Here is a 25190-nt window from a genome sequence, read left to right as displayed (position 1 = left end):
TTTGAAGCTTCTTTCCATGTAGGACGGACGGATTGAACGCCGTAAACAAGTTAAACGAGCGAAATAGCGCCTGATGGGACAATTTTCTCAGTGAAACATTTACTGAGGAATATTGGCGATAAAATTTTTGCAAGAGCCGAAGATCGCTTTGCCAATTAGTTGACGAACTGAGAGTGAATCCGGATACGTGTAGACGGGCAAATTCGATTTGAATACGGACCCGTGTGGACGTGGAAATTTTTGAATCCGCAAAGAAAAGGGTCGTTGCTTGGGATTTAAATCAGTTGTGTGAAATTTTCGCTAATGAGGCTGTCAGCCGGGTTTAGAAATTTTGCTAAGCCGAAATCAGAATCTAGAAATTACTACGAAAGCTACGAAATTTCTAGGTGCCGAAATCAGAATCTTTGAACAAACCACACAAATCCCGAAATTCTGAGCCCAACAAACAGTCACCACGAAACTACATTTTCGAAATTTTTAGCTGTTCTTGGGCTCTCGAAAATTTTAGCCATTCTAGAGGGCTCCGAACAGATATTTCCCAGAAAACGGTCATTGGGTGCCCCTGAAATATCCGGATACATCTGGACGGGGCCTAAAGGTACGATCGCATTAAAGTTTGACAACGTTACTCGTGCGACAATGGCAAGGAAATTTCGGCCAAAAGTGCGCTGTACGTTCAAATTGTTTTTGTTTATCAGTCAAACCTGTTGCATGTTTTTTTAAAAATTTATTTTCACGTCACCCTCACGGTCATCGTGGTTGTTAGAGCTCCCCAGTAGCGTTACCATGCAAAACAACAATTGATATGCGACGATTTTGTTGAAAAGCCGACGATTTAATGGGAAAAGGGCGACGAAAACGACGTCCGCAGTTACTCGCCAATAGAGAGGCACGTATATGAAAACAGTTACATTTATTATCATGAATGCTTGCTACAATTCTTACTAAATACTGCGGTTCATTTGCCTTCAAGAATCCTCCTAGTGAACTTGAGCTCTGCGTTTAGGTCCCCCACCTCTTTTGCATATATGCAGTCACTAATCCAAAACTGCTCTACAGGTAGAAAGCCTGTAATCTTTCCCGGGTATATTACGAATCAACAGTTGCTCTAAGCCTCTATTTCCAAGCGAGGCTAAGTGCGATATGAAAATGACTTTTTATTCTCATGCAAACAAAAGTCATTTTCACGAGAAAGATTTTGCACTCAGCCTCCTTTTGAAAGTGATAATTCGGAGATGACCTATTTTTGTGAAAGGTTTAAACCCAACTTTTACTTTTACGCGCCATCCTTCATACATTGCCTCTCTTTTATTTGCGAATGTAATTAAATTCTTCTGCTCGTACGCACGTAAAAATTACGCGACAGTGGAAATCCACCCTATAAAGGGCCTAAAGCAGTTGTTGCCTTCTCTAAACGTCATTAGGACCCAAGGCGAAATACCAACTAATGGCCGGTTTACATGGAGGTGGGGACTCCAGATAGGTGAGGTAACATGTGGCGGGTCACCCCACCTATCATGTAAACGTGATCAAATTAATATGAGACATTATTTGGACAGGCGGGTTACTCCACCTAAGCGGGTCTCCTCACCTACCTGGGGTCCCTCACCTCCATGTAAACAAGTCCTAAGCCATCAACCCCACCATTCTCCTCCAACTTTCACTCGGATCATTTTATAGTTCTGGGCTTAATACTTCACTCACGTGTTTTAATGCACTTTTTGCCAGGCCTACATGTGCACTTGTAAGAGCCAGCTGTGTTTGTACAATTCGCATTTTTGTGACAATCATGGCTTCCCTTTTCGCATTCATCGATGTCTGAGTAAGGAAACGAAAAAAACAAGAAATGAATATAAATTAAGTCTTATTATGACACTTATCAGCAAGTTTTACCTTTACAAATGCTCCCATTGCCTTGGTAGCCAGGCCTGCATGTGCAGTTGTAAGAGCCAGGAATGTTAGTACAGTTGGCATTTATGTGACAATCATGACTTCCATCCTTGCATTCATCAATTTCTGGAGGAAGAAGAAAATATTTAGTTACAAAGAAAACATAACTACTTGCAGAAAAATGAAGTGAAGGCTTGGATAGCTAATTATACCATTACAAATGCTCCCATTTCCTGTGTAGCCAGGCCTGCACGTGCAGTTATATGAGCCAGGAATGTTGGTACAGTTTGCATTTACGTCACACTGATGAGTTTTATCCTTGCATTCGTCCAGGTCTAATATAGAAAAAAGAAAACAATACAAGCCACCAACCTCGCACATCGTATATAAACCTAAGCATTAAACGCAATAAAATAATCAGTTTTGTAGCATGCTGATTGAGAGAAGAGCAAGGAGAGAACCCCCTACAATGACCTACACGGGAAGCTCCGCCCGAATTGCGAAATGGGTACCTTTTCCAGACTTCAGGTGTGATTGAAAAATATGAGAGGGTAGAGAAATCTGTGTCATTTTGCTCTGTAAAAAGACCTAAAAGGGCTAACAGAAGGATTTTATGGCTGTGAAAAAGTCGAGACAATTTCCTGGTTTTCTGATTTATTAGTGGTCTAAAGACGGTGTATTTACAGCAGCTAAAAGTAATGCAAAGTTCCAAACTAGGTATTTGAAAGGGGTACCATTTGTCAATTAGGGGTACTGTGTAAGGGACGCCAGGGGTACCTTTTCTCTCAAAAGAAATAAAACGAAAGGTAAGGAGCTGGACCTCAAGGCGGAGCTTCACAAGACAAAACTTTGCTGCGGAATTCCTCCTCCCCCGGGGGCACAGATGTTTTCTATCCCAGACTGCAGGCATTCGCAAAAGAACCTCTTGTCCGTATATCCAAAAAAAACACTTTTCAATGTTCAAGTCTGTAAGAGCTGACCATCTTGGTTTTAAGTGTAAAAATAACTATGGAAAGAGTATCAAAGGGAGTACTACAAAAGGGAGCTATGAGTCCCGACTCTTTAAAGGCGCATCATAAAAATTAACCGGCAAATTTTTACCTTTACAAATACTCCCATTGCCTGTGAATCCAGGCCTGTATGTGCAGTTATAAGAGCCGGGCGTGTTTGTACAATTCGCATTCATGTGGCAATCATGGCTTCCCTTTTCGCATTCATCGATGTCTGAGTAAGAAAAAGAAAAAAGAAATAAATAGAAATTAAATCTTATCACGACACTTATCAGCAAGGTTTACCATTACAAATGCTCCCACTGCCTTAGTAGCCATGCCTGCACGTGCAGTTGTAAGAGCCAGGAATGTTGGTACAGTTCGCATCTATGTGACAGTCATGACTTCCATCCTAGCCTGCGTAACAGGCCCTTGAAAGTAGTGAGCGCAAGAAACTAAGGGGACACCACCCGTTTTTTTCTTGCTCCCAAATACTTCCCTGCGCCTGTTACGCAGGTTCACTTCCATCCTTGCATTCATCAATTTCTGGAGGAAGTAGAATATTAAGTTACTAAGAAAACTAAATTACTTGCAAAAAAATGAAGTGAAGGTTTGTATAGTTAATCATACCATTACAAATGCTCCCATTTCCTGTGTAGCCAGGCCTGCACGTGCAGTTATATGAGCCAGGAATGTTGGTACAGTTCGCATTTTTGTGACAATCGTGGCTTCGCTTTTCGCCTTCATCGATATCTTAGTAAAGAAACGAAAAAAACAAGAAATAAATATAAATTAAGTCTTATTATCACATTTATCAGCACTTTTTACCTTTACAAATGCTCCCATTGCCTTGGTATCCAGACCTGCACGTGCAGTTGTAAGAGCCAGGAATGTTGGTACAGTTGGCATTTATGTGACAATCATGACTTCCATCCCTGCATTCATCAATTTCTGGAGGAAGTAGAAAATATAAAGTTGCAAAAAAACTAAACTACTTGCAGAAAAATGAAGTCACTGAAGGCTTGTATAGTATAATTATACCATTACAAATGCTCCCATTTCCTGTGTAGCCAAGCCTGCACGTGCAGTTATATGAGCCAGGAATGTTGGTACAGTTCGCATTTACGTCACACTGATGAGTTTTATCCTTACATTCGTCCAGGTCTAAAAAAAAAGAAAGAAAACAATACAAGCTACCAACCTCGTACATCCTATATAAACCATTGCAGACATTCAACGCAAGAAAATAATCACGTTTGTAGCATGCTGATTGCTTCAGGGAAGACTGATTGTTTCACTCATTGCAAGAAGAGCAAGTATAAATCCCGGGGGGTACCCCCTATAATGGGTTATACGGGGAAGCTTCGCCCGAATTTCGAAAGGGGTATCTTTTCCAGACTTCAGGTGTATGAAAGGGTTTAGGATTTCAATAGTTGAAGTATATGAGAGGGTAAAGAAATTTGTGTCATTTCGGTCTGTAAAAAGACCTTAAAGGGCTGACAGAAGGATTTTATGTCTGTGAAAAAGTCGAGAAAATTTCCTGGCCCGTTTTGTGATTTATTCACAGTTTGAAGACAGTACATTTACAGCAGCTAAAAGTAATGCAAAGTTCCTAACTAGGTATTTGAAAGGGGTACCATTTGTCAATGGAAGGTACTGGGTGAGGGAGGGGTACCTTTTCTCTCAAAACATATTATATAGACGGGTAAGGAGCTGGACCTCAAGGTAACCTGAGATCAGGCCCAATTTTAGCGGTTCTTATACATTCTCTCTAACGGCTACCGCTTTTCGTTACGCCTTGCGCGCCGGAATGCTATTTTCAAAGCGAAACGAAAATAGAACCTGATTTCAGGTTAACCTCAAGGCGGAGCTTTCCAGGATAAAACTTTGCTGTGGACCCCCCCCCCCCCCTGGGGGGGGGCACAGATGTTTTCTAACCCTGGCAACGTTGGTTATTTCTTATGAAGCAACATTCACTTGTTCTCTATTTCTGGGTAGGATACACTTTCGTTTTTCTAACCACCTTGAAGGATCTCAAAGCAACGGGCCACGGTGAGTTTCTAGTTTACTAGCTGGCGATTCCGTGTATGAGAGACGTAGACGTAGACGTATTTCCAGTTTGTTTCTGCCCGAAAAGTATTCTTTGTGGCGCAGTCAAGCGAAAACAGGACTGAACAGCTGACTGAATATGTCTGCGTTTGCTGGCCACATAATTACCTGTTTCGCAGTGTTCTCCCGTGTAACCAGACTTGCATTCGCAAAGAAACCCCTTATCCGTATATCCAAGGAAACACTTTGCATTGTTCAAGCAAGGTTTGTAGGCACAAATATTCTAGTGAAAATGAAAGCGTAATTTAGACTTCATGAAATTTTAATATTATATTGTAGACTTCGAGCAGTTCCCTTTTCAGTCTGTCGAATCGAGACTTGGCAGAGCTCGAGAGAGCGAACCAGTCGAGAAGGAGGTTCTAAATGGGGTTTAATGTTTGGTGTTATTCGCCCATATTTTTGAGTGTTTGCTGTTAAATTAGCCAATTTTTTTTTGTATTTACTGTTTCCAAAGAAATACTGTCAAGTGTTTGGAGGGTTCTTCGGACATCTTCGGCAATGATCGGACCTCTTCGTTAGTCTTCAGAAATCTTCGGTAGCCTTCGGAAATCTTCTGAATAATCCGGAATTGTCGTAAAATGGCCAAAAACTCCTTGATATACTAAACAAAATAATATTGGCCTTTATAGAGCCGTTTTTTCTTATATCTGGGAAAAAATTATTGTTTCAAAGAATCTTTACTGTTAGTGTTTAAACGCCTAAAATTTCACTATTTCATGTTACAAAGCCAAAAACGAAGTGTTTAGTGTTATCTAGGTACCCCCATTCAGACCCTCGCGAAGGGAACTGGAGAAGGGCTTTTTCCTTTTCCGTCTTCCCCCTTGTGCGTTTGCCTCGCTCGCTCGCTCGCTCACACGTAACATTCTCGCACGCGCGACCATCCTGAGAGACTGCAAGTAGTCAATGCTCCCTATTACCATCCTCATCATTATTTTATGTCTTCTTCATCGCCGCTCGACAGATCTTTGGCTAGACTTTGTAAAAGTCCGTTTTGGTTGGTTCCCCCTGTCTGGAGGGAAGACGGACAAGTGCAATCTTCGGGAGAGAACCCAAGACACGAGCGATCACTATAACAGTTAACCGAAACAGGAAACCGCATATGAAAAATCTCTGACACCCAAAGGTCGTCATCACTATCTTTTGATCGTCATTGTCATCATCACTTCTATAGCTAAAACTTCACTTTTTGGGCTATGAACAGTTATCACAAGATAATTCACAACCATTGCCGTCTTTAATTTATTCCAGTGAAATTCGCCCTACCTGTGTACCTTTATACGTCCAACCTTCTCTTCGTTTTAAATCATTTGGATGCTGTATGTGATCTGAGTTACACAACTCACAGACCCTCATATCATTAATTGCTGGACCAATGTTGATTGCCACGCACTCTCTCCGGTAAAGACATTCCGTTTCGCAAGATTTGCCTGCTCCAATGGAAAGGTTTAAAAAGGTGTGGCCTTGAAGATACATATAAAGGCCATACTCCCGATCAAAAAACTTCAAATACCGAATGTGGCCACAGGTATCTAAAAAAAAATAGCGATGTTAACGTCTATTTTATTTTATTTATTTTACTAGCTTTGCCCTGAAGAATACAGAAAAAAACAGACACTGAAGATGTGCAAATACTAGTAATAAGAACGTAACAATACACTAATAATAACTTAAATATTTGGGCAGCGACACCGCAACAGCTAAAGCCAATTACTGCGGACCCAAAAAATAAAAGTAGTAATTTAAATCACATGCAGCAGCTAATTTCTTGGTCTAAAAACCTGGCTGTGTTACATTTCAAGAAAATACTTTTGAAGCTCCTTGGAGAGTCCGGGTCATAGTTTATTGCTAGAGCCCGCGAGTAATAACCGTAAAGAACAGATTTACAGTTCTCAAAAGTAACATTATCTAGGTCAAGTCTAGTAATAAGCAGGTTCCAGATTCTAGTGGTTCTAATGAAAAAAGATTTCTGAAAGGAAGAAGTCCTGCATTTTTTAGGCACAAGAGATTGAAGGCTCGTTACGGATATACGGGTCCTTCGCGCATTCGCGCACGAAGGGAACAGCTATCGGATCTAAGTGAATCATATTATGCGTAGCCTTGTAAAAGTATACTAGATCTAGTAACTCGTGCCAGTAGCACACAGGAAGTAGATTTACAGACATTAGTCTTTCTTTGTAAGAAACATTTGTTAAAAAAGGCAAGCAAAGAATGAATTTGATGGCGCGTCTTTGGTTACTTTCGAGTTTAGAAATTAGTTCAATGCCTTGGGGCGCTCAGATCTGGGTTGCGTAGCCAAGATGAGCACGAACTAGCCCGAGTTATAATGTGCGCCTTACGGAAGTACTGTGAATAAACCTGGAGTTCCTCCTAACGAAACCTAACAACTTGTTTGCGCGTGCAGCTTGGTGAGAGACTTGGCGTGCCAAGTCAAGTCACAGTCCAAGGAGACGCCAAGGTCACGCTCTACGTCACAGGACTTGATGGTACTGCCGTTAACCTCGTAGCTCGTACAGATGGGCTTGCGCTTCCTCGTAATGGTCTGAAGCTTGCATTTCTTATCATTGAAGGCTAGGCCAGAGGCAGCGGACCATGAAGACAGATTATCCAGATCTTGTTGGAGAGCGGCGCCATCATCCTCAGACATCATTACCTTGTATACTTTAGGGTCATCTGCAAAGAAGGAAGGTTGTTCACATATAACAAGAAGAGAGCAGGTCCGAGTATTGAACCCTGAGGGACTCCAGAGGTGACAGGTAGGTCACGTGATGTTGCTCCTAGTACCGTGACGCATTGGCGCCTGCCTCAGAGATACGCATGAAACCATGTGAGCAGGTTCCCTCCGAAGCCAGAACCCCACAGTTTTTCCATGAGGAGGTCAAGTCTAACCTTATCAAAGGCTTTGGACATGTCTAAATACACACAATCTACTTGACCAGCTCTATCAAGAACAGCACCGATGTAATCTAGGGTCTCTAGTAGATTTGTGACACATGAACGTCCACTCCGAAACCCGTGCTGACAGTCCGCAATCAGATCTTCTAATCGATCATTGATGCGGTTCAAGACACAACGTTCGAGGACTTTAGAAATAATGCAAATTAGGGAGATAGGCCTATAGTTTTCAACATGATCTTTTTCATCCTTCTTATAGACAGGCACTACATTGGCCAATTTCCACTCAGACGGTATGTAGCCTTCCCCCAGAGACCTGTTGAACAGCTTGCATAGTGATGGAGCAATAGTAGTGGCGGTTTCCTTTAGGATTCTAGCCGGGATCTCATCTGGACCAGTGGCTTTGTTTGGCTCTAGTGATTTTAGGACAGCCTCAACTTCGCCGACGTGCAAGACAATATCGCTAAAGGGGGGTTCTGCGGCAGGGAATTTCCCTGTGCCGTTATCTACTTTGTCCTCTTGAGGAACAGAGAACACTGAAGTGAAATAGTTATTAAAAATGTCTGCGATTTCTTCTGGGGTGTCAGCGGTTGCACGTAGGTTACCAGTTGCCATGGAGACACTTTGTGGTATGTTGCACGACTTTGAGCGAGTTTTTAATACTGACCAGAGACGTTTAGGATTGATCTTGAACTCGATGTTAGCAGACTCAAAGAACTCGTCCCTGCTTTCTCTGATCGCGCGCTTTACTTGTGAACGCAGAGTTTGAAATTTGACTTTTAGTGGCTCCGACGGGTGCAATTTTAGTTTGCTGCGTACGGTTTCCTTTTTCTTGATAAGATTGATAACGGCACCTGTGAGCCAGGGCACAGGGTTTCGACCTCTCAATCGCTTGGTTGGAATATTGTCTTTCACCGCAGCAAGAAATAGGTCTTTCCGGGTCTGCCAGCAGCTTTCAAGGTCGCCCTCACCCACCATACTTGTAAGATTAGCTAAACGCAGAGCGTCTCAACCACTTAGCCTTTTTTTAATATTCCACTACTAATTTCACCCACGTTAATTCAGAGAACACGTTAAAAAACATCAATGCAGTCTTTCGTTCTCCCACGCTCCTCGACCGTGATTGTTTATAAATGAATAACCGATCCTTTGCAGATTGCTTGCTGGACAAAAACATAACACCACCACCAACAACAAGAACAAGAACAGGTTACCATGAATGTTAAGCAGCTAAATATTCCACAATGAAATTTAAAAACTTTGGAACTAAAATGGATTATCTGTGAAATGATCAGAAGCTATCGATCGTCGGAGAGAGAACTGATGTGAGGTATGTTGGAAGCTTTTAGTTATTTTTTTTTCTACTTTCAGACTTTTGCCTACCCAAGCGAGTTTTTCAATGACAAAAGGGATTTTACCCTAAAAATTTCGCCAGAAATAATAGTCTGCCATGTCGAAGCAGTTAGAAAACCTACAGGAGCTTTCCCACCGACCGAAGTAAATAACAAAACGAAATAACTAATTAATAAGTTTCTTGAAGGATCACTGACTAGGAATTTAAATAAAATACGTCATGACAACCGTCAAACTGTTGTCGCTTAATTTCAACCTTTCTTTTAGTTTATAATCTTTTATGCAGTGAGTAAATTGTTGCATTTCAAAGGGCAAGCTTTGTCGTCTCCACGGCAACGTCAAATTGATGTAGTTGCACACCCGTTTAATTATTGATTTAAAGTTCAGTATAAGAGAAAGAGCCTATAAAGCCCTTAAACCATGTCGATCATCCTATCCCTTCTAAAATTCGACACCGAATTTCAAGGTTTTTTTTTTGAAAACAGTTTTTAATTTCCAACTGATGTGGTTCTAGAAACACATCCCCCATCCCCCTTGGGCGGACACAAAAATTGTAGGCTAATCTATGTTGCTGTACATGATCGTTTGTGTCGTAAGCTCAACAACGCAGCTGCATTTTTCTTGTCACTTTTTTCCCTTTCCTAGTTGAATATCATGCATACAAATACGCGTCTAAAATTGCACTAGATATAGATTTTCTTCAAAGTTTGGTAATCTGTTAATTAAGGTTTAAGGTTAGCCTCAGTGCAGTCTGGACCCAAAAGAATGTCTGATACTGATTCCAAGTAAGAATTTTAGGGTTTTTTCTTCTGCTACGTGGGAAAGGTTCAGTTGAGTCATTGTTTGTCCTCAAAAGAGAAAGGTTTGCATGAATAACTTGAAGTATGATTCATAAAAGTACTAACAAAACTTTTCCTGTCATAGCTACGGCCGGTCTGTGTTTTTCTCTCATTAACCCTTAGCTTGAGTTATGAACTTTTCTGATATTTGTTGTAGTTGTTTTATTTTAAGTTCTCAACCGTTTTTTTAGGGGTATGTGGTAAAACATTTTGAACTAAACGATAATGACTTTTAAATAAAAACATAAAAGTCATTTCAAAAAGACTTGTCCAGTGCCGCCAAGCCGTCTTCAAGAATTTTTTTCCTGTTACATCGTAGTCTAGCCCGCTTTGGCTTTTTCTCTAGCTTATAGTTTTTGCTTTTAGGGTACCGCATGACATTGTAAGTAGTAGTATACTGTATCCACAACTTCAGCTAAAAATCATGGGACCTGAATCGTTCATTTTGCTTAGCACAGAGTCAGGTGTAGTCCTCTCCCATGTTGAGTTTCAACTTTTTTTCGAATGGGAGGCAGCGAAGGTTATAAAAGTAAACTGTAAGTTTGGTAAAGTAATAAGGTCTTGTTTAAGAAAAAAAATTGAAAAAGTCCTCTTTAAAAGCTTTTTTGAAAATATTGCACCTAGTAGCAAAACAAGAATGAAAGTGAATGTACAAAGTGTGTGCATATATGAACAATTGCAGTCATACCTTGATTTGCACTAGTAATGTAGCCCAGCCAAGCTCCCCAGAAGACGCAGGTCAAGAAGAGTGCTTGAACGGACAAGAAACAACCAGCCATGTCGGATGAATTTGCCAGAATGCTACCCTTCTCGACTTTCATCTTAATTTAAAGCTGAGATGTCACGAACTGGTAGCCCACTCAGTTCAGTTTGACACGTTCTGTTATCAGTTGTCGTGTTAATTAATTTTCCAAGTTAACAACAACAGCCAGCAAAATTAAAACCTGCTCGTTAATTTTTACTTCCCTTCAGTGTCAGTTTTATTTATCAACTCTAATTGCCTTTAATGCAGCTAGCCACTATTTGCATTAAATTTCTTAACATCTGCCAAAACTGCCGTGCGTTTTGAAGCTTTCTTGTTAAATATCTCCCGAAAAAACTGAGAATTAAAATATATTATTAAAAAAAAATTATCATGTTTTAGTTTTTGTCATTGTACTTGGATTATGCGTCTTGTTTAGTTGCAGTTTGAGCAGCATTATAATATGAGAAGACTCAATTAATTTCAAACTAACATTTTACCTAACTTCAATTTAGTGGATATTTTTAGTTTGGCATATTTTTAATAATATTTAAGAGCCGAATATCATTGCGATTGAAACTTTATCCTAGCTGCCAATTTTTGTTTCACTGTTTAATACGGATCTTTTGGAATAAAGCCGTTTTTTACTTTAAAACGCTTAGTGAGTTCTCTCCTTCAAAGAAAAGTTTATCGGCGTAACACATGCACTTGTTGGGTGCCTTTTATTAAATTTGAAATGACAAGAATATTACGCAATTCAAGGATCTGCCCTGATATTACAAGTACGTATCCTAGTAGCGCGCGCGTATATGTAGGAAAGTACTTACAGTTACAACATGCAGTTAGTATACCAGAAAAAACCTCGATTTGCTTAAACAGGGGCAACGAGGAATCGATGGATGATTACTATACCCTGCGAGCAGCGGCTACATGAATTTTTTTTTACAGTTAAAGTTAGTGTGTAGCAGTACTTGTCGCTCCGCAGTTCACACCGCGAAAATGTAGACTTTGCTCGTAGGGTAGACGATTACAGAAATTTCCAGAAATTCTGTGCTGAAACTAGACTAGAATGCGTATGAAAAAATTCTCGAAACGCCCACCTGAGGGTGTTTATATTTGTTTAGATCAACGTTACGTAATGATCGACCTGACTCAGTGCTTGGAATCTTGCGTTTCCCGCTTTCATTTCACCTATTGTATGTTTTATGAGTGAAAACGTTCAATATGAATCGGTGCATTTCAAAGAGCTTACACAAAGACTAAGGCTACAATATGACCGACAAATACAGAGCGGGGGCAGCTGTAGTGTCATCTATTACTAAACGGTTGTATTCCCTGTTAAGAGGAGTTCTTTTAAATTATTTTGGTTTCTTTTTTTACTAAAAGAGAATATCTCTTAACTGTTGCATGAATATCGAGATCAAACACTTGATCGTCGCGAAAGACAGCTGTTAACCAAACGTTAATAAATGCTTAAATGAAAACAACTGGCAAGTTTTGTGAACTCACAAATGTCTTGTTCAAATTCAGTCGACAATTAAACAGAACGTTTTAATAAAAGGTTTGTTTGACAAGTTTTAGGGAAGTTTAACATTTAAACTTTCTAGCATATTAACGGAAGTTTTGAGAAAATATATTGAAGCAATCAGCATTTATGACCGCCCCTGCGCATTTAGAGACGAAAAATGTTTTCATGCAGAAGGTCCCTTTTATGACAGTTGCCGTAATATTAACGGTTTATGAATAAAACAAGCCCCCTTCTTAGATTATTAAAAATGAAAACTGTTCATAGCAAACAGCTGACCGAGTCTGCAACGCACGTTAAAAATCGATTTAGTTGAATGTTGGAAAGTATTTAATCTTCACTTCGTAGATAGATCACCGAGGTGTATATCTATTATTTTGTTTTTCCTTCTTTCCTCTGTATATGGTAATGTGTTTTTGGCCATATGAAAGAGAACCCTGATTCCTGAATCCAGGAAATTTTTGCCTGCGAAATGTGGAATCCTGGGCTTTGGAATCGGGAACGGACCTCAAGGAATCCGGGATCCCACGAACGATTGGAATCTAGAATCCAAGTTCCACTGACAAACACTGGTTTTTCACACATAAAAACGATGATTTTGGAGCGGTTTCTATAATGACAGAGTGAAGCCGGGTCGCGCGATCTTACCGAAGGTTGATCGTCATACATCGGATAGATCTTTGTGCCATTCTTCGTGGTAGTGTAAGCAGGTGTTTAGAGCAGGCCAAGGCGGCATTTTCATGTCAACACGATAAACCGATCCGGTGCAGTGTGATAACGGCGTAAGACTAACAGTTGCCCGCTGTTATGTTTAATTGTCTTTTAGCTTAAAAACAATAGAGACCTTCAGATTCTACGGCTATAGTCAAATTATACCGAGTTGCTTTTTTCTCGGCCGCGAAAATCATACCGAATAGGGCCTCTGTTCACACACTACCACGGTGATTTCGGCGCGATTTCTGTGACGAAGGGAAGCTACGCTGCGCCGATATCGAAAACGGACCTTCACAAATCGGATAGGTTTTTAGCCATACTTAAAGGTAGCATGACCACCTATCAGATCAAATAAGTAGGAGCGAGAGCTGGAACCCAGTGAGGCGGAAGTAAATATTCAGGACTGAGGACTGAAATTAAGTGCACCAAACCCATTCGGCCAACAGCACCAACACGACGTTTGATGTGTGCGAACTACTTGTTGCCGCCCCGGACCGTTGCTGTTCATATTAAACTGAATAGCTTTTCGTGGGACCGCGAACAGCTATTCGGTATACGCCACAGAACTGAGACGACTTCGAACAGACAGAGATTTTCTCAATACTAAGCAATGACTATTATTTAAAGTAGTGCGAGCGCGTGAACCAGAGGCATTTTGGCGGGAAAATGTGATAGCCGTCGTCATTCTTTTTTAGCTTGAATAATCGTAATGCAGGGAACAGTTATCAAATTTTAGAAGTTTTATCATTGCGCTTAACCTCCTTCAATAAAGACGAAAATGTGCTAACGTTTCTTGTAAAAAAGAGGTACAATAAAGCCTTTCCATGATGTCCATTTTTTGAGAATACGCGAAAAACCGTAAGTCAAATCTCGTCCTCCCTATAAATGGTCTCTAATATTAAAAATTCCACGGGCCAATGTAACGTAATACGCGTATGCCGCGATTAGTACACCCACCTCGGGCCGCGAGATAAATACCTAAGGCAAGTGGATAAGCAAGGGCGGGAAACTTTTATCTGATTCGTTCCTGGAAAATCGCTCTTGACTAGTACTAGCACATTTGTATGCCCATCACGCATTGCAAACGAGACAGCTTCACGCAAAATAGGATGACATTAGCCAGCGCGCCCAACCAAAACCGCCATGCTACGCTAGCTAGGATGAGATGGTCAGATCTCTCTTGGCAGACGTCATTCTTCGCGTATTCCAATTGGCATGTTTAGCTTCGAATTGTTTCCAATGTCAAGAGCTAAGCTAAATTCCGTACTTGACGTTTTATCTTAGTTCCGATAGGAAAAAAGACTTCCAAGGGTTCTTTAGTTATTGTTCTGGGTAAAAACTAAAAGAACCCGCACCTGAGTTGTCGGGGGTCAATAGTCTATACCACTTGAGAGTTTTAAGATACCACGACAGCGACTGCCGCGAAAACGTCAATCTTCTACTAAGTGAATTCGTGTTCTTTCAAACTACGTCGCGATTGTTTCAGCTCGCTCTGTATGTCAAAAGCGGCTCTCTTTAATTGGTTATTGAACTACAACAAAGGATCTTTTTCTTATGAAAATGCGTATGTCTGTTTTTTTTTTTGTTTTCTGTTTCACTGTCAAACGATGACAGAGTTGAACGTTCACAGGTTAGTTTCAAACAAAACTGTGATTATTCTGCGTAGGTCATGGCAGCCTCCAACGCAGGCGTTTTTAGGAGAGCTCGTATTTCGTCTACCAGGGTTCCAAGGCGGATCAGGAATATAACTAGCGAGGAACTAATAGGATACAATAGCCTGACTACTTCTGAAAAACCTGGGTCTTCATCAAAGGAAACAGTAGTTCAACAACTGTCATCCCTGAGTCAAATTTGTAGTGATCCTGTTGTAGGAGTCTTGATATTAAAAAAATTGCTTTTTGCTCACTTCTTGGAGTACCTCTCCATTACACATATTGGTTTTGAAAGAGAATATTGTTATGACAGTCCAGTCTAGTGATATTTAATCTTGAAAAACTGTTAGCTGTTAGCCAGAGCAGTTTTTGAAGCCTTCATGTACTTCAATCTTCAATTTGCCTATGCATGCCTTCTTTTGTGCTGGTTGTATTATTTTCGCTTGAGTGCTACTGTTATAAACAGTAATAATTATTGGACAAAGTTTGGTGATATCTGGAATAATCAAGTTCAAGGTAAGTGTTATCAGCCGAACCGAAGGCCGATGCTGATAACACTCACTGAGACCTTGATTACTCAGGTTATCACAGAATTGTTTTGAAGAAAGTAATGACCAACACACTGTCGCAAAGAAACTGAATTGATGTTGTTATTGGAAATCATGGATTCCACGCGAAACCTACAGATTAGTCAGTTATTTGCTAGCAGATAACTAGCTGATCTGTAGGTTGCCCTGGTTTCCAAAATTAGCTGTAGGGTCTTAACCAATCAGAAGAAATATCGTGAGTACAATGTAAAATAGAAGCGGTTATCAGTACGTCTCGAGCCCAGTTTGGTGACCAGTTCATACATGTAGGTCCTAGTGGCTGAATTTGGGTAAATTTTCGTGACACACCTCCCTTTATATTATTTTGGCTCATGCATTGTTGCATTTTTTTGGAGTGTACAAAATCATTATGGTGGAGCAATGCGGTCACCCTTCCTCCTGGCTGGGCGGGTCAATCTTCAAGCGAGGCCAACTTTTTGTTTCTCACGTACTAAACAGTTCACCACATTTTGTAAGGAATTGTCCCTTCTACCCATGACAATTTGTCTCCATATAAATGGGGCCTTGGGAAAAGAGCAGCTGCTTGGGTCTCACCCAGCTGCATCACAACCTTGCATCAACTGAACTGAACAACCGTCAGATAGCCTGAGAAAACAGCTGACTTTTTTCAACACCACCACTGGTTTCCCTGTGAAATGACGTCTGAGAAATGACTGTAGAAATTTCATACTGTTGAGGTGCCAATACCTAATTCTGGGTAGTGCTTCTGATTGGTCATGAGTGAAGGGAAAATTGCAATCAGAAGCACTACTCAGATCTGGGTAGTGACACACGACATCGCCAGTATGAAATTTCTGCAGTCATTTCCAAACGTCATTTTGCGGAGAAACCAGTGTTGGCGTCCCCAAATTTTGGCTGCTTTCTTCAAGTGACCATTGAGATTGTTGTCGCAATCAAAATCTTGACGATACTGATAGCAACCAAGGAAAAGGTCTCAACTTACACTGGATTCCACAACACTAGACAACTTGGGTTGACTACCATGCACAGAACTCAGTTTAATTTTAAAGTTTCAAAGTCAGTTGGTTAAACAACTGATGCAAAGAACGTACAATAATGAACAAAAGCTACAACAGAAAGTTACGTTATACTTAAGTCTGGTTTAAAGCAGCAGCTAGCTAATCATAAATACCTTTTGTTACCTAATTAACAGGCATTATTCATAACACTTGACCTGCACCATTCTTAAGCAGCTCTGTGACTGTTCTGCAATGAGCACCTCTGTTTCGAATGTTTGTCCTTCCTCAGAGCGGAGGGCAACCAGCCGAAACCAGGGTGGATATACCTTTATGGGCCTTGCTCCAAACATCAGCTTTTAAAGGGTCTTCTCGGTGGTGACTTGATTTTATAAACTCGATGGATGACACTTTTTTTTTGTGAGTTGGTCTCTCTCACCGATGCAGTACCACAGATTGTGTTGAAACTCTAAATTCCTTCAACCACATTGTCATTTTAAACTGAACCAGCGAATCACAGATATGCACATTTTCATGCTCATTTTATGAGGAAAAAACATTCCTTTGAACTCGATAACCGACCAAAGGGCCGCTTTGGACTTGTGCAGGGCATCGCGTGAATGCATTTTCTTAGTAATTTGGTTTAAAATTAAAAAAAAGGCATAACACTTTATATAAGCCGTCACAAAAGTGTTGATGCACACACGTGCTAGTCCACCTGGTCTCGATTTTTTCGATGGTTCCAGCAGTCTGCGCTAGGTCCGTGCGTGATTTAATTTCTCCACCTGGCGGACATTTGCGTGTGTACCGACTCTTGCAAAAAACGCAGTTATAGGCCACTTCCGAGTTCCAAAAACCCTCACTTTCAAAATGATTCCAAGTGCACAACTTTTCTTGTGAAAATGAGTGTTATTTGCATAATTCATTTCCATATCAAAGGCTGAGCACTTAACCTCGTTTTTATACAGAGGCCCAGTAACCCAGAAATTAAATGGCCTATTGCAAACTACAAACCTTGAAACACCTATATTAAAATGCCTACAAAATTTCCTATGATATTATGCAATATACGTAGGTAAGAAATATTGTATAGTAATGAACAAGTTTCAAAGTGTCGAAGCCTCAACTCTTAGGCTCAGTGGAGGTGCAAGATTGCGTTTTGTTCTTTGCTTTTTTCCATTCTAATTTTTGTCAGACAGGAACTGAGCCTGAAAGCTGAAGCAAAAGACACTGCAAATTCCAACTATAAAATGGAAACAAAATTTATCGTAGTGCTGGCTGTACATCCCAACCGGCTGTGAGGCTGACCGGTTGACTATTTACATACCGTACTTGTTCGAATAAGCGCCCAACCTCGAATTAGCGCCCGCCTCGAATGAGCGCCTATCCTAAAAACAGAAAAAGTTATTAAGTGCCCAACCTCGAATAAGCCACCACCTAACATCCATCCAGCAAGCTGTATCTGCTTCTCGTGCACCTAACCCATTTGCCGGCTTTACGATGTCGGACATCCAGGAGGTAGCACCAGAGAATTCACTTACTGACTTCCCTAAAGACGGAGTTTTCTTCAGAGTAGTTTACAGAAACCTTGCTTTCATTTTGTTTTGTTACAACATAAACATTACTACAGTTGCTGAAAATGGTGAAAATTTTTAAAATAAACGCCCACTCTCAAGGTCCAAAAATTTAATAAGCACTCAGGGCGGTTAATCGAATAAATACGGTACACCGTTTTTATATTTGGATCAAGATGACGAGATTGAATGGGTACCCTCCATGTAAGAACGCCTAATTTTGACCTGAGACTGAGCCAAGACTGAACTTGCTTATTTTTGAGGCGATTTGAGCCTCAAAACGTTCTTAGATGTTTTTAAATTACATTTTGTAAACATTGTATGGACGACTTTTAATTTCCTCGTGTTTTGAGAGGCCAATAGTGACCTCAGGAGAGGCAACAGTGCACACAATGTTCAGCCAAACATTTACAGCAGTCTATATAGCAATTTTTCTATATTCCTCAAGTTGAAATTGGTGGAATCGACAATGTTTTAGACTGAACTTCAGCCTTGGCTTTGCTCTGCTCTTAGGATATTCTTAAAAAGGTTTCTATAAAACAGGAGTAAGCGTGGCTTAGCACCAGGACGCCGAGGACTGATCAGGAATGTAATTAGTGTAGCCGGGAATTAACACAGGACCAGTTTCATGAGCTTTGGCCCTGCTCTTTACTAGTAATTTCTATATCAAGCGCCCAAACTTTTCCCTCACTTTTTCGTTGGCAGAAGTACCTAGGATTCTTCTCCTAAAAAAGCGAGCTGCAGAATAAAAGGCCAGTGGAATAAAGCATGCTGTACAGTCTCTAACGTCCTGTAAATCTATCCACGCTGCCTCGTTAAGCCTTGAGACTTAAGGGTTCTAACACTAGAAGTGATATACAATTAAGCTGTTTACAGTTGCATTTTCTATCCCTGGTTTTCTCTTGTTCAAACAACGTGTTCTCACGTCAACTTCAATATGACCTGAATTTTCATATTTCAGTTAAACACGATGTGACATTAAAATTGCCGACTAACGAAATTTACTTTTCTGGTAAAACCATCGGCTAACAAAAGAGAATTAAACTAATGAGTGTTATCAGTCAACTAACATGCTGTAAAGCTGGACAGGTATTTCATTATAAAGCTGGGAAAACAGCTGATGTTTCGCGGGGCCATTGATGGTTTCCTCGCGTATTTTATGGTGTTCAAGAACCTTCCTTAACCTTACTTAAGGTAAGTGGTTGTTTGCCTCTAGGAAAACCAAAATAAACCCAGTAGCGGATCCAGAGGGAGGGGACTTAATGACTTAAAATTAACGAAATCTGGACAAAAGTATATTCTATCACTTAACTCAAGAGACGAATGCTGCTTCAAAGCTGGGCACTGCACGATTAGAATATCACGTATCATGGAAGCAAGGTTCTTCGCAGTAGAAAGGAATGTGTAACGGTTTGGAATGATGTACTAACGAAGTAACTTATCGGCTTCACCAGTGTGCACAAGTTGGATCCCCGTTTTTAAAATTTTCTGGATCCGCCCCTGAAATCAATCATAGAGTGGTGAGAACATCCTTTCTCACATTGCACTCGTTGCGCGCGTTCAGAAAAAAAATGTAAGTTTTTGAGAGTTCCTCCTTCGAGCTTTGTGAGTTCTTTGTGCCCGCCGTGATAACATAACAGATACAAGAGAGAAAAAATTCTAAAATTCTTCTAAACGGTACTCTGGATAGCCTAAAAGTGTTTTTAATGTATTTAGGAGGAAACCGTCCTTGGGTGCCCCTGATAACTGTCTACTGAAAGGCGGACCATTACCAAGGTATATGAAAGATACTGGAATGTTTGATACGATATCGATATAGTGTCATTCTCAATTATCGATACGTACTCTTCAGGCAAATCTGGTTTGGTATCGGTACACCTTTCAAAATTGCTTTTACCTTTTATTTTATAGCTGGCGAATCAGAATGGCTAATAAAAAAAAACACTCTCTTTCATTGCTTCAATGAGGCTTTTCTATCACCGTTATCTGATAATAGTAAGCTGCAACTCTGTTTCTATTGGCGTGTTATCTATGCTGGTGCTACGGTTAATGCTACCTACCCACAGAGACCCTAAAGTGAGAGAAGGCTTGGTTCCGAGAGGACGGATAAGGGCGCGAGTGATGATGGGAAGTAAAGAAGAGGGAAAACTGGATCGAAGGATGCCGGAGGAGCTCAAATTGCGTTACATTAAAGTCATATCGTCATAAACAAACAAACAACAACAATGAAAAGCACAAAGTCAAAAGCTCAGGATACAGTTCTTTATGCGGTTGTTTCATAGAATACTTCGATATCTGTGGGCGTGAATTTGTAGCTTCCAGCATAGAATTTACAATTACTACCAGATAAAGAATACCCTGGGGGGAGGGGGTAGATATCGCCACAATGAGTATAAGAATCCTGGTTACTTGCCGAGTTGTTTGATATGACAATATCATCCGCGCCAAATCGTGGTCCATATCGATCACACATGACTACAGCTATGTCGTACTGATGAGGCTTGACTCGCAGCTTAACAGGATTGTACACAGCGTGTCGTCCAGAACCATCGTTATTGGTCAATGAGTATATAAAGGCTTTTCTTGAATATCCAGCAGAACAAGTATCTGGGAAATAATAACGACATTGTACAGTTCTTACTGACCTTACTAAAGGCGTTCATAAAAACTCAACTTCTAAGAATATCCAATGATCCGGACTTCAGTTTAAATAGTGAATGCAAGTCCGGCTTGACATACAAGCATTCCTAGACAACCCATGCATTACTGTATTTTTAAAATTTGCTGTATTTGTATAAATTTTTCAATGTTTCTAAAAATGTGTCATGAGCCACACAACCATTTGTTGTCTTGCTGAGTACATTACTGACACTGTAGTGACTTTGAAATTAGTGGGGGAGGAGAAAATTATTCTAGAAAATTAGGCAGTTTTAGAAGTGTAACAAACTTCCATGATGAGCAGAAACGGAGCTCTCCCTAAACTGGAATCCCTCAGTGTTGGTAGAAAAGAGCAGGGTTTTTGTCCCGAAAAGAGATTTATGCAAACTAGAATCGTAACTGAATTCAAATCTATCGAATTATGACAGAACGTGAAACCTACTTAAAGTCCATAAAATACAAATGACAGACAGTATCACACATGCATCTAATACATTGTTTTTTTTTTTCAACCTCTGCATGGCAGAACCACTTGATTCTGTGTTTCATTTAGCTTTTAAAGGTAATTTTGGTCATAAATGTTCATGGATGTGACTACATTGGCTTTTTACAATGGAAAAGTTTTCCTTTTTATTTTTCTGATTACCGTGACCCGGGAGGTAGTTCTTGTACTGCTGATATAGGTATATCTTAAATTTGTCTGAGCGACTCCACAGGCCACACGAAAATCATTGCTTTCACTTCCACCATAGAATCTGATTTTTGGATTTTTCGATCCAATTACACTGTTAAGCGCCTCATTTCGCTGGGAATTTGTCAAAGGTGCAAGCTTCTCTGCCACAGCACCAGTAGAGTAGTCATTGAAGATGTTATTTAGTTCTAATTCCAATTTTTTTCCATGCAGGTCTTTTCCATATGGCAGCTCTTTGTGCTTGTAGGTTCCTGGGTTGCTCTTAAATTTACACCAGCTAGTTTCACAGTTGGAGTGATCTCCAAAGGCGTGGGGAACAATTGACTTAATCGCAACATGGATCCCTTTTGAATCTCCTTTGTTTTGAGCAGTAGCATATGAAAAACATTTCACTAAATAATTTATCACCTTTTGAGATAAAGGGGAACAATTGTCAAATTTTTCATTTTGACTAAGGTTGTATAAACGTGTTGTGAGGGATCTTTTCATATGTATAATGTCACTGTTTTTTTCAACCTCATAGGTTACTTTTTCTCGTATGTGTGCCTCTGTTGTGGAGTCATCATCACCTGTGTAAACTGAAAACTTAACACTTTGGTCTGGAGCTCTGTTAACCAGTTCAACTGCTGCAGCGGGCTCCATTGCTTTCGATGAAGCCTCATGATTTATTCGGCAGTCATGAGCTTTGGGTTCTTTTCCCATGGCCTTGGCACTGTCACAAAATCTACAACTTTTTGTCCTTGTTGTATAGTCTAGCACTTTACCAGAAGATAACCCCATAACTGCTCCTTGACCAGTGCGAGAGTTATGCCCCTTGTCACGTTTCTGCCAGCCCATGTCATAGGAACATGAAATAGGCACCAGATTATTATCATCAACCTGAACACCATTTTGCAGGGCTTCTTGTTTTTCTATTACCAAATAATCCTGGCAGCTACTTTTTGCAACACCTTCAACAGCTTTTCCTACCTCTCTTTCCCTCAATTTGAAAGTGACAGAATTTATAGTTGGGGCATTCAAGTAGAGAGCAAGTTGTTTATATGTGTTTGGCCAATACCAGCATGAAGACAACCAAGGGCCACTCGTGTGTTTACGTCAAAAGCAGGAGGACCACGTTGACCAGATTTGTGTTGTTCAGAAGTTTTGATTTCATTGTTTTTTCCACAGACTGGACAAATAATCACAAATGTGCTAGCTAGGCCATGGTGTACTTCATCCCTCACATTGTAAAAAGAAAGTGGACCTAAATGAAGTGAAATAAAAAAGGCTTTGTGTGAATAAAACATCTAGCATATTTGATGTATTCTAGCATAAGAAATTCCTACTCTTTTTTCGCTCCTACCCGTAATATTTTTTCAGATGCTTTTAAGAGGGTTTGGTTGTCAAACTAGGGTATAAATTATACCTGGAGTAGATGGAAATAATACTGGTCACTTGCAAACAATGAATGCTTAGAGGGGGTAAAAATATGTATGTGCATAATATAATGCATTATTCTTTGTTTTTTGTTTCTTTTGAACTGGATGCATGGTAAGTTTTACAAAGGATTGAAATAAAGTCTTATGATAAACAAAGACTTGTGGGTTTAAAGCAGATACTTAATTTAATAAGCAAACACAAAATGGTAGATTATATTATAATTTTTTCTGAAGAGCAAATGTTAAAGTCCAGTCCAGCAAAGTCCATTCCGGTCAGGCTTTATTTAGAAAGAGTACATACATTTACCTGATTGACAGTGAGTGCAGCTTTGGAGACGTTTCCGAAATGTGTCAAGGTCAATTAGACGAGTTCCATGGGGAAGAGCTGCTTCTTTTTCGGCGGCAGCCTGTTATAAGCATGAAGATTTGATGTTTCCAATGATTAGCATAAACGCGCGCTCGGTACTTTTGACAAAATTTTTCTAAAGACAAAGAGTCACCGCCGTGCTTACCTGAGTACTCCTTGTGTTGCGTTTAGAGGGTGGTTCGTTTTCGTCGGTTATGTTTTCAAAATCCAGCTTTCGTTTTGCCATGTAGTTTCGGTATCCTTGTTGCATCAGTGCCATTTTATTAGAAGTTCCTTTCCCTGCTTTCGCGAAGCGACCACTTGCGCTACGCTTTACCTGGTGCGACGAAGACGGAGGAGTAGTAACAGAGAGGCTCTGACTGACGGATGATGTGGGCAGAGAGTCTTCTTCCGTATTATTCGGGGTAGCCGCAGCTATCCCCAAGACTGCGAACAAGGTATAAGGAAAGTTTCTTCTTTGTTTACGATGCGATTCACGCTTATGTCTGTTATGAGGATCGATGAATGCCGGTAAATTGCTTGACACTGGTAAAACATCTCCTTTGATACAAGTTTGCCTAAAACTGGCCAATCTTCTTGCATTAAATATAACAAAGTTGACAAAGTTTTTTCGCGCAAATTTTCTTAAAAGAGACGCCATGTTTTGTTTTTATTTTTGCGTGGACGTCGCGCGGATTTTAAAGCTCGCGCCATATTAGTACCCAGGCTGCGCACGGCCAATTTACTCTAGGAATGCATGTGACACGGCTCCTTTAACATGATTCGTGAAGTATTTATTCTCTTTGATAATGATGACATGAAGACAAGCTTCTTTTTATCATTGACTTTTGTTTTAAAATGTATTTCAAAATCGACTCTTATAAGATTTAAACCTGACCGGGATAATTTAATTCAAATTGTGAATTAAAGAAAAACAAACTTCTGGTAGTTGTATTCAAGTGACGTCGTCATGAAAATGGCCAATTCTGATTGCTGAGGAATTACTTTCTCGCCTTGAGTTGTACGTGAACAGAAAAACATCCTTCCTTTTTTTGGCAGTTCATGTACTCAAGCCAAAAGCCGCTGTACTACTTTATCGTTCTTTATCGTTCTTCATCGTTAGCAAACCAAAAAAAATAGTCCTGATTCTCCTAGTACATGTACTCACCCGGGTAGCTTTTCCATGATACGTCACTGTATCCACCAAATATGAAACTGCCGACTTGAATGATGGTTACAGTGGGTACCTTGTCATCACAGTTGCCGTGGAACGTAGACGCCTCCCAGCCGTCCTCTATAGCGTGCCAACACCTCACAAACCTGCTACGGACTGAGCTTTTGATCACGGGCTCCAAAAACGACGCTAAATTCTCCAAGTACCTACCGTCGTTGCTAAGAATGGTTGATGCATTAAAACCACCTTAAAAAAAGACAAAATCTGTGGTTCATATCTTTGGTATGATCGCACGCGGAAAAGCGCATCAAACCAGCAAATTATGGCACTCAGTGTAGCTGTGCACAGATAGTCATGTAGACTTTCTCAAAGTCGTTCGCTTGGTTTTCTGGTCTGGTGTGGTAGGACCCGGCACGAACGACTTTTATCCCTTGCAGCGCGCCAAATTTACAGGAGGAATTTTCCTCCTGTAATGTTATCCAATCAGAAGCAGCCTTATCAAACCGCACGTCAATCAAACAGATCACGCGCGCAAGATCTTGAAACAGGAAACCTGTCTGGGTGAAAGTAAAATTTGCTTCGAGTGTTTTTCTTCGCTGTTTGTTTATGTAGAGGCTTTTACTAAAACTTAAATTTTCAGCTGGTTGTACGATGCGTTCAGTCAAGGACGCAATCGCTTATGGGTTGCGAAAAGCACAGTACAAAGATGTTCGTGAACATCAAAGGAAAGTAATCGAGGGTTACTGCAGTGGAAAAGACGTATTTCTTTCGGCGCCAACAGGATCAGGAAAAAGCTTGACTTTCGAAGTTGCTCCCTATGTTTTCGACTATTTAGAGCACGGCGAAAGACTGGAAGTGTGTTCTGTCTGCTTAGTTGTTGTGCCACTGGTCGCCCTTATGAAGGACCAAGTTACCTCTTTAGTTGCCCGAGGAATATCGGCTGCTTCAGTTGGAGCAGACTGCACGAGGGAACAAGTAAAATAAATTTCGGAAGGAAAATACTCGCTGGTATTTGGAAGCCCCGAAGCTCTCTTAAATAGCCACCGAAGTATTTTTCACG

The 25190-nt window shown here is 40.5% G+C and overlaps 1 protein-coding gene and 1 pseudogene across 1 annotated transcript; both read right to left on the bottom strand.

The window, feature by feature from the left end:
* Positions 1-21191: 21191 nt before the first annotated feature.
* On the bottom strand, positions 21192-22191 carry LOC140923987 (uncharacterized; annotated as a pseudogene).
* Positions 22192-22208: 17 nt separating this feature from the next.
* Positions 22209-23617, bottom strand: LOC140923985 (uncharacterized). Its single transcript, XM_073373996.1, has 3 exons — positions 23123-23617; positions 22918-23017; positions 22209-22435 (listed from the first exon to the last, which is right to left on the bottom strand). The coding sequence occupies exons 1-3, from the start codon at positions 23615-23617 to the stop codon at positions 22209-22211; spliced, it is 822 nt and encodes a 273-aa protein (XP_073230097.1).
* Between the last annotated feature and the right edge of the window lie 1573 nt (positions 23618-25190).

This window comes from Porites lutea, chromosome 14, assembly GCF_958299795.1.
Source record: "Porites lutea chromosome 14, jaPorLute2.1, whole genome shotgun sequence".
Taxonomy (NCBI): domain Eukaryota; kingdom Metazoa; phylum Cnidaria; class Anthozoa; order Scleractinia; family Poritidae; genus Porites; species Porites lutea.
Note: the sequence above shows the minus strand (reverse complement) of the source record. Positions and strands in the feature narration are given on the sequence as shown.

Bases quoted from the DNA above. Each gene is read 5' to 3' on its own strand.
- LOC140923985 (XM_073373996.1), bottom strand. From the start codon at position 23,617: ATGGCGTCTCTTTTAAGAAAATTTGCGCGAAAAAACTTTGTCAACTTT. The intron at 23,018-23,122 runs GTAAGCACGGCG...TGCTTATAACAG, and splicing joins GCAACACAAGGAGTACTCAG to GCTGCCGCCGAAAAAGAAGC. The intron at 22,436-22,917 runs GTAAATGTATGT...CACTTCATTTAG, and splicing joins CTGCACTCACTGTCAATCAG to GTCCACTTTCTTTTTACAAT.